The sequence below is a fragment of the Ailuropoda melanoleuca genome, chromosome 2 (assembly GCF_002007445.2).
Source record: "Ailuropoda melanoleuca isolate Jingjing chromosome 2, ASM200744v2, whole genome shotgun sequence".
Classification (NCBI taxonomy): domain Eukaryota; kingdom Metazoa; phylum Chordata; class Mammalia; order Carnivora; family Ursidae; genus Ailuropoda; species Ailuropoda melanoleuca.
Window position 1 is genome coordinate 129,120,570 of NC_048219.1, and position 20,681 is coordinate 129,141,250.

A 20,681-nucleotide genomic window follows, 5' to 3' on the forward strand; every position below is an offset into this window, starting at 1 on the left:
TGGGGTGGAGGATCTGCTGAGAGCTAAAGCAAGATGAAGACGAAGGGGGGCCATTGGCTTCCTAGTGTGGGAGGAGGGTCCTCCATCCTTAGAGATTCCTCCCATCAGACAGTGAGCGTTGGAAGAGGAGAGAGCCGAAGTCCTGGGATGGGAAGTAGGAGGGTGGAGAGGGTCGGCAGGCACAGTGTCGAATGTCTCTCACAGCCACTGATGATCATGATTGCTGAGGGTTGTTTGTGGGGCGGGGGGAGGGGGTTTGTTTTTAACACAGGAGATGCAGATGTTGCTGGAAACGGTGTTGAGATCATGTGGGAAAACGTAATCCATGAAGAAGGAGACCTTGGAAATGCAAGGGGATGGGGGCGGGGAGTACAGGCAACTTGCCTCCTCTGTGTTCCCATTGAGGCCTTTCACAGTGCCGTTCTATGGGATCTTGTTTACAGTGTGTCTCCTCTGGTGGCTGAGAGCGCCTCCAGGGCAGCGCCTCACATTGTTCCCCAGGGACCCTTGGTATCCAGCCTGGTGCTAGTTAGGAGGTGGGTGTTAACGAATGAATGAGAAATCCCAGTGCGCTGATGAAGGGCATAGGCACTTTCATTGGGTAGACTGTGGTTCAAATTTCCACCCTGTTGTTTACCAGCTGTTTGATCTTGTGGGCAAATCACTTAACCCGTACAGGCCTCTGTTTCCTCATGTAAACAAACCGGGAATTTTGCTACTTAGTGGTTCACAGGGTTGTACAGATTAATGAAATAATTCAGTTAAGTTTCTGCATCTGGTATATAGTGTAAGCCTGATATATGGAAGCTTTGGAGAACGGACAGAGTCAAGAGTGTGGATGGACTTAGAAGGGGCATGTGATCCGGAGACCAGGAGGGAGGGAAGAAAAGGTAAATGGGATATAGAGGAATGCAGGTTATCTAGTGATTACATGGTGAATTGTCTCCTCAGGCGAGAAGGCGTGTGCTTAGCTGAGATGACTAGAAGCCTTTGATCCAACCACTGAAGGGTGCTTGATTGTCTCCCCATAAGGGGTAGCCATGGTACTTAGCCCCACATGTCTTTGTGGTCACACAGTTGGCATGGCCACTGAACCGGGCAGACTGGGAAACTGAGAATAGCTTAGCCCGTGGCTGGGAGATGTGGGCCAGGATGAACCCTGGGACCTGTCCGTGGCTAGGGACTATGGAGGGCACGGGGCCTGGAGCACTAGCAGGTGGCCGAGAGCAGGAGGGGTTGGAACATGGAAGGATCTCATTTGACAGGGAAAACCCAAGCTTGAGTTCTGGGAGTGGATGTGTGCTCATGGAAGAGCTCTAGTCCCTTACAGGAAATCAGACAGGACACTCAGTGTCAGCATAGTTGTAAGTCATGCTTTCCCCTATAGTGTATAAAGCAATCTCTTGGTCTCTTGCCTTGGTCTTCTCATCTGTAATGTGGTTTGTAACCTATTTGAAAAACAGGCATGCAGCTGGATAGCTAAACAGAATTTAAATGATGCATGCTTTTAATCATCTAGATTAGCAACTATCAGAAAACATTTGGGAGAATGCATTTTTTTTTTCATAACCTTTGTCCTTTTCTCCACAACGATCTTCTCACCGCCCCCCCCTCCAAAAAAAAAAAAAAAGCACCTGAGTTGTCAGGTTGATAGAAATGAGAATAATTCACATTGTACAGAAGTCACTGCTATTGGAGTAAGCAGCCCTTAGCATCTTTCCCAAACAGATGGGCTCAGGCAGAGGCCTGAGCCCGCAGGAGGCAGAATGCGTCTTACAGATGTGGTAAGCACTCTGGGTGGGATGGCTCCTTCATGCAAGAGTTGGTGGGGGATTAGCTGGTAGAGTCAGTTGATTGTCCACCATGTGCCCAGACCTAGCAAGTCCACTTGTGCATCATAGCTTTCTAGGTGTTTCTGATTATGAGCTGTTGCTTTGTCTGGCTCAATTTTTCTTTTCTTCTCATTGTCAGGTTTTCTCCTTTGACCAGGTCTGCTCCCAGTGGTGATTATGCTGAGGGAAGGCCTGAACTCTGCTCCATCTGTACATCCCTCCATCCAAGAAATGCATAATTGAATGGTTGCTAAGGGGTGGGCAGTTGCTTGGTGTTGTGACTATCAATGTGCCTTAGGCAAGACCCTTAATCTCATGCAATTTACATTTTTGTGAGGGAGGTAAGTAAACAAGGTGATGAGTGATGGATGAGGGACAGAGAGTGGGTGATTCCAAAGATAAAGACCTGCCCTGTCCTAGGACTTCTTTCCAGGTCACTCCACAGAGATAGGGGAATCCAGAGAAAGCCCTAAAATGTCGTGAAGAATAAACAGTGGTGGCCATCTTTTGTAAAGAGGCAACTTTTCACCTATTTTGTATGGCGATGCTGAGGCACCAGGAGGAGTTCAGAGTCCTGTGATGTTCACACCTGAGAGCCTACAGTTCGTGGAAGGGGGTCTTTGTTCCCAGCCTTTGTGTTTCTTGTTCTAGGAATGGACACGCTCTCCTGGCCTTCATGTTCTCTCGACAAGAGGGCAAGCTGAACCGCCAGCAGACCATGGAGCTTGGCCACCACATACTGAAGGCACACATTTTCAAGGTGAGACACACCACTGGCAGGTAGAGTTCCATCGCCATTTTGATGGGTTTTGGTTTTGGAGATTTTCAGCAGCTTTATCCACCCTCGCAGAGCTTTCTTTGAGTCTCTCTTAAAAGTTCCTTTTCACCTAAAGATTCCACTCCATTCACTCCCTTTTGTTTCTTGGGTATTTAGTTGTTGAAGAGCCTGAAGCTACATGACCTGGGGAGTCTCGCACTCCCGGGATTTTCTGACTGTGTCCCTATTTCTCGTGGTCTAGTTTAACATGTTCCTCTTTCCTCTGGATTTCCTGTCACTTGGTAGTTCTATCTAGAGGCTTAATCAGGTTCAGGTTTGATTGTTGCTGTTTTGGGGGGTGGCAGAATGTCACAATTACTTTAGAGTTTAAACCCTAAGCCTGTCGGGGGTTTCTGGCATCAGGAGGTATAGAATTTGTGCTTCTCCTGTCAGTGGGATGTTATCAGTAACGACTGATCTCTGCCTGGACTCTCAATGAATAGTTACAGAATGGTGATACTCCAATTTTTATTCTTCCTTTCTTTGATTGGAGAACTTCTATAAAAAGAAACTCTGTCCTCCGGTATAGTGTATGTAGCCAGGGCAGGCGTGTTCCTGGACTCTTGGTTTTAGTGAGGGAAGTCAGGCTCCTAGGTCCTGGCATTCTTCATGCTACAGCATTTGCCCTGCATTAGTGCCCATCTGCACCTACCCCCCCCCCCGCCGTGTACCCCTTGCAGCCTGATGCAGCCAGGAAATCAGATATGGACACCCATTTGTCTCTGATTGCTTCCAGGGCCTCAGTAAGAAGACAGGAATCTCTTCGAGCCACCTCCAAGCTCTGTGGATCGGGTACAGCACCGAGGGGCTGTCTGCTGCCCTCGCCTCTCTCAGGAACCTCTACACTCCCAACGTGAAGGTGAGCAACCCTCTGCATGGAGAGCCAGAGCTCCCAACCCCTGCCACCGTTCCTCCAGCTGTCCCGCCTTACCCTGCCCTGGACAGTGGCCAAAGTTGCTGGCAGAGCTGCTAATGATGGTTTTTTTGCCTGATATAAATCACACAGGTTGAATGCCCTGTGACTGGTTCTCTTCTCTTCTAGAAGTCTAGGTTTTGCTTGGGCAGGAAAATGTGGGCTGTCATGTGAGCCATGTGACTGTCTCAGAGCAGATGTGATGAGGAAGCAATTCACAAAGGAAACCAAAGGTCAAAGGGAGATTTCCAGGGAAAATGGATTTTTTAAAGTGTGCTGGGTTTCTAATCTAGACTATCTCTTTATGGTTCATAGGAAATTAAGCATTGATGAGCGACAACAAAGCGATGGGTATACAGAGATACACTGTTCTAGAAGTTGCATGTACATGTGTATTTGTGACCATGGAACATGTAGCAGGGGTCGGTCCGCTGCTGGGCCAGGAGCGTCCTCACTCTTGATCACTGGCTGTCATGTCACAGTTTTCTGCTGTGCTTTTTAGAGTAGATTTTCCTTCCTCATTTAACCACGTCTGAGAATCTAAAACACATGAGGGCCAAGTGTCTGTTAGGGCAACAAAGAAGTGCTAACTTCCAAAAAGAGTATGGGAATGACTGGTTTTCCTTACAGCAGCTTACAACCATCTTGTCCGGTGCAAAGTGTAAAGATCATAAATGTCTTCCACTTGACATGTCAGCTAGACTCCAGGCCTTCCAGCCCCAGGCCCTGACATGCCCTGCTGTGTACGGAACCTCTGAGATGGTTTCTCAAGGAGCCAGGTCCTCCCCTTCCAACACCTCCATGAATATAGTCCTGCCCATTACCTCCCCAGTAGCATGAAGGGTGAGTGTAAGTAAGTGGTCATGTGGGGAAGGATGTGCGAAGCCCTGGAGGTTTCTGGGCATCTCCCTTCCCTTTTCCTCCCTCCAGTTCATCAGACCCACCTGGGAAGGGTGCCCTGGGGGTACTCCTGGGGGACTCCTACCTCTCTCCTCCCCCGCTGTCTGCACACCCCGCCCCCAGTGCCTGCACCTCAGCTGTGTGTCTGCGAGTGTGGACCTTGCAGCATGCTTCCCTGGTAGATAGAGTTCTGCCCCCATGCTCCCTCCTCTGCCTTCCTGGTGCTTGAAGAGGGTAAAAGAGCAGACCGAGGAGAGGAGCCCAGGTGTCAGGAAGGATGTGGCAGTGCCCTGAGTCTGGGACAGCTCCCCTAGAGCCCTGATGCCGCTTGCTGCGCCCTGGGTGTTGCTTAGAGAAAGGCCACTGCTCCTGGATGGATGCAAACCAGGGCTTTGCAAAGATAAAAGTATTGCCTTGTCGGGCAGACTCAGCCCAGTGTTAGGGTTCCAGGCTTGATGAGCCCGGGGCACCTTGGCTTTCAGCCTGACTCCCCTCTTGGCCGGGCACCTGACAGCGAAGCACCACTGGAGAGCCACTCACCAGAACCCTGTGATCTGCCCCCCCGCCCACCCCCTGCTTCAGACACAGGTGTGAGTGCTGTGTCCCCGGCTGCGCCCACATGAACATCTTACAGGCTGGTTGGATCGGCATGCCGGTGTTTGTACTTAGGGAGACCTAGCTCCTGCTGATCCTGTACAGGGAGTTCGTCCTCTCTGGATGGAGTTACTCCAGAAGAAAGGTGGAGAACGCAGCTGAGTTTAGATTTCACGTAGTGAAGAAGTCACGTTAAGAATTTTTGTTTTACTTAGATCTTATAGAAATGAGAGTTGAAGTTACTGTGATAACATTGTTTCATCTTTCAGCTTAAAGTGTATCTTCTGGCTTCTCCATAATTAGTAAAATTCTATACTGATGAGGAAGAAAAATAATAAAAGTGGCAATATCTGTTTCACTACTTGAATGAATTATGGACACAAAAGTTACTCTTTTAATGTGGAGAAAAGTAAATGGGAAGTGTCATACCCTGTTGAGTATGAGTTTTTAAGACAGTAAATTAAAAGGTACAGCGTAAGAATGTAATGAGCTTGACCCTCCTGAGATCATAGACTTTCCTTTTCAACATACTTGCAGTTTTAAGAGTTACTTATCTTTGTTTTATAGAACTCCATTGTCACCTACATCTACAGGATGCCCAGAATTCTGTAACTTGGTTATAGAATTTAAAGGCTTTCCATTATCCTTCTGTTTCTTTTATGTTTCAAGAAAAAAAAAAAAAGGTTTTCACAGAATCTTGAACAAATTACAGTAATTTAAAATTATGCATGCAATTAAGGAACTTTTTTTAGAGAGTATTAAATGTTGTCATACAGGAATGAATGTCATTTTGAGCAATAATTGCAGTTTGCCACTCTGGTAAATTAAAGTGACTTGCTCCAGAATGATTACTTGGTAGATGAATTTTAATTTTACCGGCATGCCAGTGATTTCTAACAGTGTAGCTCCCCTTGCAGACCGGGGTCATGCTGGCCCACTGGGGTCCTGGCTGCCAGTGCCCCTAGGCTCCCACCCAGGGCATTGTTTTCCTCACAGGGTCGCATCAGAGTGGCAGGCAGCCATGGGCTTCCCAAGGCTGTGAAGTGGGAGAATTGAGGCTGTGATTCTCCAGCTGAGGGCAGAGGGAGGGGAGGAGACAGAAATTAGGCGTGGACTTTGGCCTGACTTCTCTTGATGAAAAGGATCTGGTCCTTCTCTGCAGGGCAATTAAGCAATACACTGTGAACCTGTGGGATACTTGGAAAACTGGGACTCCAGTGTGAGCTTCTGGGTTTTCATGATCTCATTGCTTTGCCTGTCTCCTTCAACCCCCTTTTTTATTTTCTTGCATTCATTAAACCAGACGTTTATAGATAACAGTGCCATTTCCAAATGTTATCCAGGGAGGGCTTCTGTGGTAGCAAGGATCGGGAGATTTCCATGTGGTTAGGAATAAATGTATAGGATGAACCATGAAACCCCTTCCTTGAATGCAGAGTAATCTTAGCTAGAGCTGCTGCGGCCGCTGGACCCTGACAGTAATTAGCTTTGTGCCCAGAGCTGATCCGTTTCCCCTTCTGAGCCTCTGTTTTCTCACCTGTCAAATTGGAGGTAACAGAAGAGCCTGTCTCATAGAGTGATCAGAAACCTCGTCAAGATGTTACCACTTTTGGAAGAACATTTGGCATCTGTTGTGTGATATTAAAAAACAAAATTCATTCAAAGTAAATTTGAAGATCGAATTGCCCTTTGTTAAGGGACTAATGAATGGGCCAACATCCCACCTAGCAAGTAGAGGGCCATCCGGAGGCATTGTACAAAACGGAAGGTTTTTACAGGAAGGAGAGTGGGGGAAGAAAGTTATAAGCAGAAGTAAAGAAAGGATTGTTCCAGGCAAGGTCAGCTTCCCTTAGGGGAAAGGACAGGGGGTTTTATAATGCAGATTATCTCATCTTCCTATGGCGGGTAGAGAAGGCCCATGTGACAGATGACCTCATTGGTGCTGATCAGAAAATTCCAGATTGACAGGTTAAGACTTAGATTTCTGGAGGAGGTTGAAACTGCAACCAGGTTAAGCATTAAGGCCCAGGTTAGTGACTTGGCCTGGCCCAAGTAATGCCATTTTGGGCTGGTGGTTTTCTTTTTAACAATGGTCAAGTGAGTTCTTTTTATTGGTTTTGCCTGCTTTCAGGGAACTGAGACTCTGCTGTAGGCATCTGAGAACTTCTGGATGTGCCTTTTGGTGGTTGTTATAGGAGGTGCCTACATCTCCCCTCAAATAAGCAGGAGGTCTCCCTGCTGCTCTGTGCTAGTGACGGTAGGTGGGGAGGAGGGGGGCTAGGTAGACCTCTGGGTTGCCAGGCACCTGGGGTCTTGTCCCTTCTAAAGAGTCTGAGGAAGGTGACCGACAATAGCAATTAATATTTATTTAGCACTTACAGGATGCTGTGGGCTGTGCCAAGAGCTGTATGTGTGTGAGGCATGTTCATTTTTAATATGCACAACAACTCGAAGAAGTGGAAGTCTTCTGTCCATTTTTCAGATGAGGACACTAAGGCTGGGGGCAGTTGGTAGTGTGCCCGAAGTCACACAGCTGGAAGGGGGCCTGGCTCCGAGCAAGCCTGTGCTTTGCAGCTGCATTTATCACCTGATGTGTTTACAGCCCTGGCTGCCAACTAGAATCCCCTGGGGGCTCTTGGTACCACAGCCAAGTCAGACTCTCCAAGGGTGGGCCTCCAGCAGTGGAAACTTTGAAGCTCCCAGGGGGTTTCCGTGTGCAGTGGGGTTAAGAACTGGGGGCTAGGGGAAGAGCCACAAATCGATTGGGGGTTAAGTGGTAAAAATACCAGCATCATTACGCCAACAAAGGAAATGTTTTTCCCAAGAAGCAGATGAGTGTGAGTTGATGATAGATATCTTTAGGAAAGCTCTGCCTCTAAGCACATACCTTCCAGATAAAGTCTTGTAAGGAATCCAGCAAGGAAGTTCTAAAAGTACACCTTCCAACATTGTTAGCAGAGTACCGACTGGGTAGAATGGGATGGCTTACTGTTGTTTCCTTAGGAGGCACCTGAAGCACAGAGAGATTGAGTACTTTTCTGAAAGTCACACAGCAAGTGTAGCAGGTGGTGGATGTAGTAATTAGTAGAAAAAGCAGGTTATTTTCCGGGAGTCTTGTGCTGCTGACCACCCCAGAGGCACACGAATATTTTAACATGTTCTACTTTTTCTTTCAGGGACGCTTCTTTGTAAAGAAGAGTATTTGCCTTTACTTTTGGCTTTACTGGCTGTTAATTATTTAATCCTGTGATGATTATTTAATTTCCAGAAAAATGAATATTTTGTTTTTATTTAGATTAAACAGTGATTTTTTCAAAGTGTGGTCTGCCGACCAGCAGCATCCGTATCATCTGGGAACTCATTAAAATGCACAGTCCCAGGCCTTCCTCCAGACCTACTGAATCAGAAATCTGGGGGTGGGGCCTGAGGATGTGCGTTTTAAGTGTCTTTTTTAAATAAAAGGTATTTGTGGTTTTTAAATTTTTAACTTTGACCCAAAAAACTGTAAAATTTACCATCTTAACTATTTTTAAGTGTGGAATTCAGTAGTGTTAAGTATACTCCTATTACTATGTAAGAGAATACAGAACTTTTTCATCACATAAAACTGACGCTGTGCTTATTAACTCCTTTTCTCCTCCCCTCGGCCCCTGGTAACCACTGTTTTACTTCTGTCTCTCTGGATTTCACTTCTCTTGGTAGCCCATGTAAGGGGTCATACGGTGTTTGTCTTTTTGTGACTGGCTTTTTTTTTTTTTTTTTTTTTTTTTTTTTTTTTTTTTTTTGCTTAGCATCATGTCCTCAAGGGTCATCCATGGTGCAGCATATGACAGGATTGCCTTCCTTTTAAAGGCTGGATGATACCCCATTGTATGTGCACGCCCCTTCTGTTTCTCTTCCATGAGTCACTGGTTACTTCCATCTCTTGGCTACTGTACCTAGTGCTGCTGTGAACGTGGGGATGCAGCAATCTCTTTGAGACCCTGACTTCCTTTCCATCAGATGTATTCCCAAAAGTGGGATTGCTAGATCGGGAGGAGTCTCTGCACAGCTTTCCAGAGCAGCTGCTATTTTAGATTTGCACCACCAGGAAAGTGCACAGTCAGTGCATCCCAGGTCGTACTGTTGCCCACTCTAGCTTGAAACCCCTGGATTAAAGGAAGGATGCTGCCCCTCTCCGCAAATGCTGTAGTGACTGTCATTTACATGAGAAATTAATCTTGTTTGGGGACATATTCAACAGGTGAGCCGTCTCCTGATTTTGGGAGGGGCCAACGTGAACTATAGGACAGAAGTGTTAAATAATGCCCCAATCCTGTGCGTCCAGTCCCACCTCGGCCATGAGGAAGTGGTCACTCTGCTCCTGGAATTCGGCGCCTGCCTGGAGGGAATGTCAGAGAATGGCATGACCGCCCTCTGCTACGCTGCAGCTGCTGGCCACATGAAGCTGGTGTGTCTGCTGGCCAAGAAGGGGGCGAGGGTAAGCCTGTGGCATTCCCCAGTGGGTGGAATGTCTTCAGAGCCTTGCTAGAATTATCGTCAGCTAGGCCAGCCTCTCTACTTTGTTGAATTGCAACAAATAGAAATGGCCACGTAAACAGAAGGGGTGAGCTGCCTGTGCCAGGCAGTGCCTGACGGTGTGACCTGGGGGGAGAGCCAAGGTGCTGTGTTCTGCTCATCAGCTTCATACTGCCCAAGGGGAGGCAGAATACCGAGGACACACTGGCCACTGGCAGTGTGAGTGGGGGTCATCCTTTCAAAAGCCTGGAAATGGTGACCTAAAGCTGAAGCACAGATTTTAACACAGCACTGGATTGGTTGAGAAGATTTTAGATGTTTGATTTTTTTTCCCTCTCTTCCGCCTGTCCCATCTCATTGTATGTCTCTCTATCTCTCTCTTTCTTTCTTTTTTTTTTTTTTTTAAAGATTTTATTTGTCAGAGAAAAAGAACACGAGCAGGGGGAGGGGCAAATGAAGAGGGACAAGCAGACTCCCCACTGAGCAGGGAGCCCTACGTGGGGCTCGATCCCAGGACACTGAGATCATGACCTGAGCTGAAGGCAGACACTTAACCGACTGAGTCACCCAGGCGTCCTCATGTCTCTTTTTTTTTAAACAATGAAATGAGTCATATGGGTCTTAGAAGCCATGTGTTTGAGCGTGCCTTGAGCACCTGGCTGCATGCAGGAGCACCTGGAAGCACCTGGCTGCAGGAGCTGGACAGCCCGGAATGCTCATTTCTCCACCTGCCAGCTAGGATATTGGGCACATTGTGGAGCTTGTGTGCCTCAGGCTTCTCATCTGTAGAATGCGTATGACAACGGTATCTACCACAGGGCTGCTGTGTGAGCATTAAATAAATGTAACTCTCATTAAACAAGTTACTCTAGGACCATTAATATGAAGAGAGTAAATGAGAACAGTGCCACACTCACAGGGAACTCTATTGAGGTTTACTATAAGCATTTCATTGAGAGAAGGGATGTGCAATAGAAATAAATTGCTGGGATTTGTCTTTATGGTTAATTAGGATATTTAAGTTTCAACAAAAAGACATTAATTAGGCTTATAGTAACTACGGGAGCCTCTTTTGTTTTTCCCTCAAAAATACAACATTTGGAATGAATGAACTTTAGCTCACGGAAGAAGGATAGCGTTGCAGTTAAGCCTTCCCAGTGGGTGCCTTCGTGCACATCTCCTGCCTTCATTTCCACAACTCAATTGTGGCTTCTTTATTCCGAGGCTGGCCCCCTCCCATCACAGCTGAAAGCCCTGTGGGCGGAGGCTGGGTGTCATGCAGGTGGCTCCTGCAAAGTGGGTGGGGGTGCAGAGCGTCCCCAGAATCTGCGAGGGGGGTGAGGGTGGATGGACCCTGAGCTCCTCTCCCAGTCCAGTATTCCTTGGGATTAGACAGGGAATGACACTTCATCTGCTGCCTCTTGGACCTCTAGGAGGTAAGGCGCACTTAGACACTAACTATGTGATGAGCTGGCCTTGCTGGTTTGAGGCCCCCCTTTACATGCTAACGTGTCCCAGCTCATCTGACTGTGCATGGCCTCCTTCCCCAGTTACATAGTCCTCAGTGTCCCTGCTCTTCCGTATTCATAGCTAGATTTTCCAGATCCCTGCCTTTGGCTGGCTCTCCTGGTTCAGTGGCTAAAGACTGCTGTATTTCCCTGAATCCTAGCGTGTGACAGATTTAGTGTTCCACTCATGTAACCAGCGTTGGGAAGCATAGGGCTTTGTTGAGGTTTTGGTCTGTGTCCTCACCCATGTCTCCCAAAAAAACCTGGAGCTCTAAGTCATTTGCTGGAGAGACAGAAAATGAGGATGCCCTGTGATTGCTAGATCCACAAAGGGTCCCTGCAGCCTCGCTTCCATTCACTTCAAGGAAGTCATTCAAATGGAGATTTGGTGCTCTAGAGAAAGTTGCATTGGAATGCAAACCCCACAAGCATCTGCAGTGGGGTGGGGTTTGTGCATTTCATTTGGGGTGCACCATGTTCTCCGACAGGAGGTGATTCTAAACCGTGACCTTTTCCTGCACCCCAGGTGGACCACTTGGACAAGAAAGGCCAGTGCGCGCTGGTGCACAGCGCACTGAGGGGCCACAGCGACATTCTCCGGTACCTGCTGACCTGTGAGTGGTTGGCAGGCCCTCCCCAGCCGGGCGCACTGAGGAAGAGCCAAGCCCTGCAGCAGGCGCTGACGGCGGCCGCCAGCATGGGCCACAGCTCGGTAAGTCGGCGCTTCGAGGTACCGCCTGGGAAACTGGAAGCCGTACCCCAGTGTGGGTTGGGCGCTTTTTCAGGTCATCTTAGTTGCTAGCCTGTGGTGCTCGTCTGGAATGAAAGAAAATGAGGATTTCAAGAAATGGCAGTTGGTTTGACCACATGTGCAGACCTTCTGCTGGTGTCCCAAGTCCCTGGGAGAGAACCTGGAGTCCAGGGTCTTGGTGTGCCTGTGCACTCATGCCTGGGGGCCCCTCGTGATATTCTTTCTCTGCTCCTGCTTGGCAGTGTCCCAGTTCCTCCTCTGTTCTACGTTTACCTCCAGCCCAGCTGTCTTCCCCCTTTTTCTCTTTGATTCATTCTTTTGTCCTTGTGATCTTTTAAAAATAATCACGTGGAATGCTAATTCTAAAATTGTTGGTGAGTATTTGAAGCATTTTTAAAAATAGGACTTGAAAGTTCTGGTAGCATGTAAGAATGCTTGTCATTCACAGTTCTTGCACTGAAGGAAAGCTTCACGTAGTAGTTAAATAGAGCACTTATTTTTGGTAGGTGTTGGTATTTCTCAGTTTGAGGATTTAATTGTCATCTCATGACCCATGGGTCTGGGGACTTAGAAACATTTTGCCTGTTCTCTTTTTTTTTTTTTTTTTTTAAAGATTTATTTATTTGACAGAGAGACAGCCAGCGAGAGAGGGAACACAAGCAGGGGGAGTGGGAGAGGAAGAAGCAGGCTCATAGTGGAAGAGCCTGATGTGGGGCTTGATCCCACAATGCCGGGATCACGCCCTGAGCCGAAGGCAGTCGCTTAACCGCTGTGCCACCCAGGCGCCCCTGCCTGTTCTCTTCCACCTGTTTGTCACTCTATTACTTCTAAGCAATCAGAATTGCCAGTATTTGATAAGATTCTAACCCACAATGATTTATGATGAATTTGGGTGCAAAGCCAGCTGGCTGGCTGACTTTTTGGCATTTAAGACACACGGCAGACACATGGACATGTACACACACACACCCATGTACGCACACATATGCACTGAAAGCTGGCTTAATTGTGGCATTTAAAACATTAAAAGTACACGCAGACCATACTTAAGCCAGCACGATATATTGCAATAAGTACAGAAATATAAGAGAATGCAGCCGTCTTCTCTTAAGATAGATACAAAAAAGATTTACAAAAATATGAAACAATGCCAGCCAACTTACCTGCATGTTTTAGTTTTGGAAAAAGTAGTAATTTCATTTCAAAAATACATACTTCATAGAATATGTTAAATTTTCCTATATAATGGCTGTATTATTATTCCTTTAAAATAAAACTATAGGTTTTTTAAATAGCCATACACGTAGATGCACAGAGAGCATGTTAAATACACAAATCTGCAAATTGACAGGTTTTTCCTTTTTTAAAGTGTTCCCTTAATTCTGTGTGGGAACACAGAGTGTGAAAAAAAATCATAGGGAGGGCAGTGGATGCCACGTAGAGATGTGACCCTTTTCTCAACTCCTGTTACACTCAACTTGTTTCTGAGCTGGCTGGGAGGAAGGCTGTGCAGAAGCCACCTCCGTGTGGCCCAGAACAGTCTTTTGGAAGGGGCAGGGCTCCTTTGCCAGAAGACTTAAAGGGTGTATTCCTTTGCTAATGCTGTTGCAACAAGTGACCACAAACTCCAGTGGCTTCAAATATCATCTATTCTCTTACGGTTCTGGAGGTCCGAAGGCTGAAATTCAGGTGTCAGAAAGCCAGTGTTCCTTCTGGAGGATCGAGAGGAGAACATTTCCTTGCTTTTCTAGAGTTTCTAGGAGCCTTGTATTCCTTAGCTAGTGGCCCCTTCCTCTGTATTCAAAATGTGTCCCTTTAACCTATGCTTCTCTCATCCCAACTCCTTCCTCTGACCTTGGTTCCTCCTGTCCCTCTTTTGAAGAGTGTGATTGTGTCAGGTCTATGTGAGATGTAGGATAATTCAGGATAATCTCATGTCAAGCTTCATAATCACATCTGTGGATTCCCTCTTGTCCTATAAGGTAACATTCACAGGTTTCCAGGATGAGGACGTGGACATATTTGGGGCCATGATTCAGCTTACCACAAACGGTGTGGATGGGGAGAATGGAAAAGGGCCCTGTTACGATCTCCTCTTGGCGCTGTGGCACAGGGTGAATGCTGGCTTGGGGCTCACATGGTGCCGTTTTCCCACAAGCCAGCACTCCTTCATCCATACTTGTGATCCAAAGCTCTTTTTGACAAGGGAGAAGGGAAAAGAACTAGGAAAAGAAAAGAAGAAGAATGTTGTCAGTAGAAAAATCATCTGGACGATACTATTTATTTTATTTTATTGAAAAGGTCTATCTTGCTTTGTTTCCTGTCTCTGTGAAAAAATGGATTCACCATCTCCTGGCGATTTATGCAGAAACTGCACTTTGTACGATCTCCTGTGTCCTTTGTTGATTAGGCTGGCATATTTGGGTCATATTGGAATTCATTAGAATTCTGACTACTTATTAATCCTGAACAATGTTGCTGAAATTCATGGAGGTTTTTTTTTTTTTTTTAATTCTCAAAGTGAAAATGTGAATAGCATACGAATTATGCTTGAAAACAGTTTTCATCATATTTTGTCTCCTTATGCAGCATGAGATAATCATGGTTACAAAACAACACCCTCTCTCCTTGATACGTGGGCTATAATAAGCACATATGGCTCTGAGAATTCATTAAGTCACCTTGCCACTTCTGACAGGTGGTCCAGTGCTTGCTGGGGCTGGAGAAGGAACACGAAATAGACGTCAATGGCACTGACGCGCTGTGGGGAGAAACAGGTAATTATGGTTCTCCTGCTTGTGGTCTAGGCCAGCTTTCTTGATGGTTTAGCCCCCATTTTAGCCTAAATTGTCTTAAAAATGACTTGGGATGCATGTAGTCCTATTGTTTTATCACAAGGCATAGGAAGTTTAGAGCTTTTAAAACTTCCCAAATAAGTAGTAAGAAATTTTCTCGAAACAAATAAAATAATTTTGAATCAGACTAGCAGTTCCTGCCACATCTGATGAATCTCAGCTAGAAATACCGAAATAAGATGGTAGTTTCTGCTTGGTGGAGTCTTTCGTATCCAAACCAACCTGGTTTTCCTATGAATGATGCAGGCTAAGCAGGGCGGGAACTTCCAGCCCCATATTGGGATGAATCGAAGTGTTGGGCAAGGAAGGCTGCAGCCAGCCTTGCAGAATGAGAGCAGGATTCCAGCCTCGGGGGGAGGAATGGGGGGTTACTTAAAATCCTGACTACCAGCTACCAAATCCCTTTTCACTGTTGTGGGGTATGCGTGTTTAATGGCAGTGTGGGAAGGAAGCCTGAGATGAGTACATCGTAATGAAGATCTGAGTTGGTTACTTGTCGGATTAATACAGATAATTCTCTTTGAAATTTTCCATTTGACTGAATTGGGATTCAAAAGACAAGACTTCGAGTGATGAGTTGTTATTGAACAGGTGTAACCAAGAGTGTTAAAATGCATTTCCAGGCTGTGTCTTGTGGCACACCTCGGAAATATTGCAGCTTCAGACCACAGACCACCACAATAAAGCAAATAACACAATAAAGTGAGTCCAAAGAGTCTTTGGGTTTCCCAGGCCATTTAAGTGTTCACACTGTACTGTAGCCTGCTAAGTGTACAGTAGCATTATGTCTTTAAAAAAATATACATACCTCAATTACAAAAATAATTTTTGCAAGAAAAAAAGCAATCATCTAAGCTTTCAGTGAGTCACAATCCCTTGATCACAGATCACCGTAACACATATAATAATGGAAAAGTTTAAATATTGCAAGAATTACCAAAACATGACACAAAGACATGAAGTAAGCAACTGCTATTGGAAAACAATCTTTCCTCAGTGGCAAGGTTGCCACAAACTTTCAGTTTGTAAAAAACCCAGTATCTATGTAAGTACAATAAAACAGGTATGCCTGTGTCTGACTTCAGTTTCTACTTGTACAGAAGTATTTCCAAATGCTTCTCAGTTATTTCTGAACAAGCCAAATGCTAGTGTGTAGAGTTGATGAGCTCACTCATACTTGGGAAGAACGTCAGTTGCCCAGCTGGGAGTACCGACCTGCACTTCCAAGCCTCCTGGTGCCCTCTCTCCGGGGCTGCTGCCACGTGTGTGGCTTACAAAGCTAGTTTGTGGTACCTCGGGGAGAAGTGGCATGGGCTCTGGTTCCAGGGAGAGGGCAGGACCCCAAATAGGTTTGATTATGCTTGGGCTAAATGTGTATAGATTTAAATAGTGCACTTGATTCCATGGAGACTTTCTTCACCCGTTTAAATAGCACACCTGCTCTGTAATTTGGCGAAAGAGAAGTGTCCGTCCACTTCCATACTGTGTTGTGGGTAGTGGTGTGGCACCCACAGGTCCGTGCGTGACTTGGCTTAGTGCTGAGCCAGACGGTCTGCATCCCTGTGTGCACTGCCCCACAGTGGGCACTGCTTCTGTTTGCTGGAGACCTTGGAAGTAAAAGCATTTGTTTCGCTTCCTGGTTTTGTCTGGTGCTCATTTCTGAGTGTGGTCACTGGTGCTTTGTGTCTCAAGCACTCTAGAATGGAGCTTGTTGCTCTCCAGCCACGGCTTGAGGGTAGGATCCCACAAGTGATTTTTTCGGGGGTGTGGGAAGATGATGGAATGATTGGAAGCGTTGTATGGCTAAAGCAGTTCAATATTTCTTTTTGAACCTTTGTAGAAGTTAATACGGGTCTGTTCAGTATACATTTAGCTATGGCCAGCTTGGCTTTAAAATACCCAGTGATGGGATCACCAGGCAGGGTCTCCTTGGTCTGTGTTTGGCTCACCTTCCCATCCTTTCTCTGTGCAGTGATGCTGCCCTGTTTGCAGATGGTGGCTACCTGTCCTGCTCTTCTCTCACAGCCACATTCCAGAAGTGGGGGAACTAAATCTGTGCACAAAATCCTTCCCCACTTTTCTGCCAGAGAGACCTTTGCACACCTCGTGTATCTCCTTTATAATTGCAGAAGTGTTGTTTTCATGCCTGTTGCTGATTAGAAGCCGCAGGTCATCCGTGATGACAGCTGACAGCCAGACAGGAGGGAGCAGAGGGAGCAGCAGACCTATGGAGGTCTCTGATCTCTCAGGCCAGTCCCTGCAGGGTTGGTGGGAGTAGGGATAGTCATGTGCCTTCTGTATCCTGAACCTCTCTCTGCTGATCATGACATTTGGTGACTGATGTCATCACAAAAGGGGATGATGGTTCCTGTCTTAGGTTGAAAGTATAATAGATTTTAAAGATATTCATCTAAAACAGTAACACTGTTTAATTTGGGTTTGTGTTTTCTAAGATTTTATTTATTTGAGAGAGAGAGAAAGAGAGGGATAATGAGAGAGAGCACAAGCAGGGAGGACAGGGAGAAGCGGACTCCCTGCTCAGCAGGGAGCCCCATGAGGGGCTCCATCCCAGTACCCTCAGATCATGACCTGAGCCTAAGACAGCCACTTAACCGACTGAGCCACCCCAGCACTCCTAAACCTGCAGCTTTTAGAAAACTTACAGGATATGTCTACTGGTTTTAAGAACAGAGAGCTTAATTTATGTAAGTTTCCCTTTCACTAGCATCCGAGCCCATTTGCTTTTCATATATGGTTGATGTTTAGAGTCTAGCCCTTGAAAACCTGCTCTGTAGTCTGGTAGCTCTTTAGCACCTGCGCTCAGGTGGAGAGGTGGTGGGACCTGTCAGAAAACACGGAGGCCCTGAGGAGGGAGCTGCCGGTGCGGGCCTCCACCCACAGCCCTGCTGAGCCTCTGCTCGGGGACATTCACAGACGTGGCCAGACAACCTCAAGCTCGTGCTTCCGGGGCAGCCTGGAACATGACACAAACCCGTCAGATGCTTGTGTTATCTCTGTTTCAGGCGTTCCTCAGTCATGACAAGTAATTGCTGGCTCCCACGAAGTCCCAACCTAACTGAGTTACCGTTTCCATATCTGTGTTTGTTGTGAATTTGTCCAAACTGAGATGATCAGAGATGCCTGACTGGTGACCTCATGCTGTTGCGAATTGTCAGAGGAGCTGTGTTTCCAAGCTGCAGGCAACTCTCAAGCCTGTGAGCCTGCTCTTTGCGTTTCGGGTTAGAATTTCTCTTGCTTTGTAGGGAAACAGAGGCCCTTCCATTTCAGCCTTTGTCATTTTATGTGCAAATGTGCCTGTCTTGCAGCAGAGCCTTCCCCACCCCGGACCCCCCCCCCCTTGGGTCACTTTGCAGTTAACCATTTATACTACATTCGGTGGTTGGCGTTTATTTGATCAAAGGTTGTTTTCCCTAAATTATGGGCTTTAAGAGGGCAGACATTTCCCTGTCTCTTGTGCTCACCTATGTGAACGGCAATTGTAGTGTTGTCAAGCAGGACTTTCTGTGATGTTGGAAATGCACTCTCCAGCCTGGTGGCCACAAGCCACTGGCATCGCCTGGTGCTTGTCCCTTGGGTGTTGGCTGAGTGAGCAAGTGGGTTTATAGAAAACAAATCCATATAGTTTTTAAGGTAGGTGACATTAACCTTGCAGAATAATTTGGGAGAAATTTTGTTGTTAGAGCAGGAGAGGTAAGGATCTTGTTGCTCGTAAGGCCGTAATCTTGCGGTTTCTTCGTGTCTGTCATCGCACAGGGCGTGTACTGCCGGATTCCAGGCTGGCTTACAAACTCTTGTCCGAGTCACCGCTGCACATGTGCTGAGGGTAGAGCTGGTGCTGGCGCACATCTGTGGAACGCAACTCTTAGCGACCAGACGTGGTGTGGGCATGGCCCGTAGCGCAGAAGGGGGTGCCAGCCCATCGTTGTGTCCCTAAAGTCCTAATGTCCCCCTCCCTGCCCCGCCAGCTCCACTGCTCACCCCACACGTGCTGTGCCCTCACACTGTTGTTCCCTCGGAAACCCTTCCTACAGCTTTCTAGCTGGTCTGTCAATAGGCCTGAGGCCCTGGGCTTCATGCCCGGGCCGGATGCTGTCGTGCCCATCAGCACACTGCTCCCAGGGCTCCCCTTCCTTGATTTCTGCAAGGGGATGCCCTGTCCCAGGGAAGTTAGAGGTCTGGCTGAAACCCTTCCTGTCAAGTGTTCTCTTACGTTGCTCGGGCTATTTCAGTTGGTAAAATACTTTAGTTGGTAAATACTTTCTAAAGAAGTTTAGCCAATGTAAATACTATGTTTTTTTTTTTTTTTAAAGATTTTATTTATTTATTTGACAGCACAAGCAGGGGGAGCTGGAGAGGGAGAAGCAGACTCCCTGCTGAGCAAGAAGCCTAATGTGGGACTCGATCCCAGGACCCTGGGATCATGACCTGAGCTGAAGGCAGACCCTCAACTGACTGAGCCACACGTGTGTCCCAAAATACTATGTTTTTTAAAATGCCAAAGCTGTTAAAAACACCTTATTTGCCTCTCGAAGAGCTGACTCTCCTCCACTGTAAATTGAGTGGATTATTCAGCCCCAGCCCTCCCTTTTCCTAGCAGGTTGGGGCAGTTTAGCGCCGCATGTGTCCTAATCACGGCTCACTGTTCTCTGAATTCTGCACAGAATTCCCGGTAGGACCTGGCTGCCTCTGGAACGTGAATCTGAGGTCTAGCGCTGTCAGCTGGGATGGGGGCATTTCCAGGCTGGCTTAAGAGTGGGGGTACTCACACCTGTTTCTGTGCTGGACCATGATGCTGGTTTTCAAAGTTGCCGTGTTGTCTCCCCAGGGCTGCTTTAGTTTCCCACTCTGTGGCTCTGCCCACCCTCCTGGAGGTGGGGTGACCTTCAGCTCTGAATCGCAGGTAGACCCAGGCCATGGATAGCTGAGCTTATCACACTCCAGGCTGCCCCAGAATAAGGTGCATACACCCCAGGGAACAGGATGCCTTATTGTTGGTTTAAAAATGACCCATTCTGGGATGCCTGGGTGGCTCAGTCAGTTAAGCGCCTGCCTTCAGCTCAGGTCCTGGGATTGAGCCCCACATCCATCCGGCTCCTTGCTCACTGGGGAGCCTGCTTCTCCCTCTGCTTGCCACTCCCCCTGCTGGTGCTCTCTCTCTCTCTGACAAATAAATAATAAATAAATCTTAATTTAAAAAATGACCCTTTGTTCATTCGGATTTTACTTGACATTTTTTAGAGAGAGAGGAGGGCTATCACTTTGTAACAGTTTAAAGTAAATTTAAAACTTACTGGATCGAGTTTGGCATTCATGTATGTATGGACATCTCAGAGCAGATTTTTCAGTGAAGGACTAGAAGGAAAAGTGTTTGTCCATTGCTTGTTGGGACATGTGGAGAATTTGTGTTAAGGACTTTTCTAAATGTATCCTGCCAAGGAAAGCAAAGTGACTTGCTGTTGCACACATAGGATCCTCCATTTTTGGAGGTCCTCAGAATCTCACCATGCTGCTGTTGGGAAAATCCTTGTCAAGGCATTCCTTCCTCTGGTAGTGTTTGAGAAGGTGCTTGAGATTAGTGGAAATTCAGATTTTGTCAGTCCAAACAAAGGTAGAAGTTCTTGATTATTTTTGGCCTAAAAGCATGATGGAAGGGTAACTCAGGACCCTAGAAGGTGTGGGAGGGGGATAACCCTGGTAATCCAGGGTCCTGGAGGGTATGGGAGAGGGAGTACTCAGGACCTTCAAGGGAGGGGGACGAGGTTGGGATAACCTAGGACCCTATAAGGGGAAGGACAAAGCCAGGTAATGTAGGACCCTGGAGACGGGGCTAACCCAGGCTCTGGAAGGAGGGAGATGGGCATGAAGGTCACCCTAAAGTAGAGATTTAAGAACTAAGGGGGCTGGGTTTGTTTGTACCCTGTCTTCTTCCTGCTCCAGCAGACCCGTGGGGTTTGCCCCTGGCATGGGTGTGC

At 47.0% G+C, this 20,681-nt stretch overlaps 1 protein-coding gene across 1 annotated transcript in view; it reads left to right on the forward strand.

The window, feature by feature from the left end:
* Positions 1 to 20,681, forward strand: part of TANC1 (tetratricopeptide repeat, ankyrin repeat and coiled-coil containing 1) — a 235,757-nt gene that overhangs the window by 193,747 nt on the left and 21,329 nt on the right. The window contains 5 exon segments of the mRNA XM_034643399.1: positions 2,484 to 2,592; positions 3,386 to 3,508; positions 9,300 to 9,536; positions 11,609 to 11,794; positions 14,532 to 14,610. Coding sequence (XP_034499290.1) covers positions 2,484 to 2,592; positions 3,386 to 3,508; positions 9,300 to 9,536; positions 11,609 to 11,794; positions 14,532 to 14,610 — 734 coding nt within the window.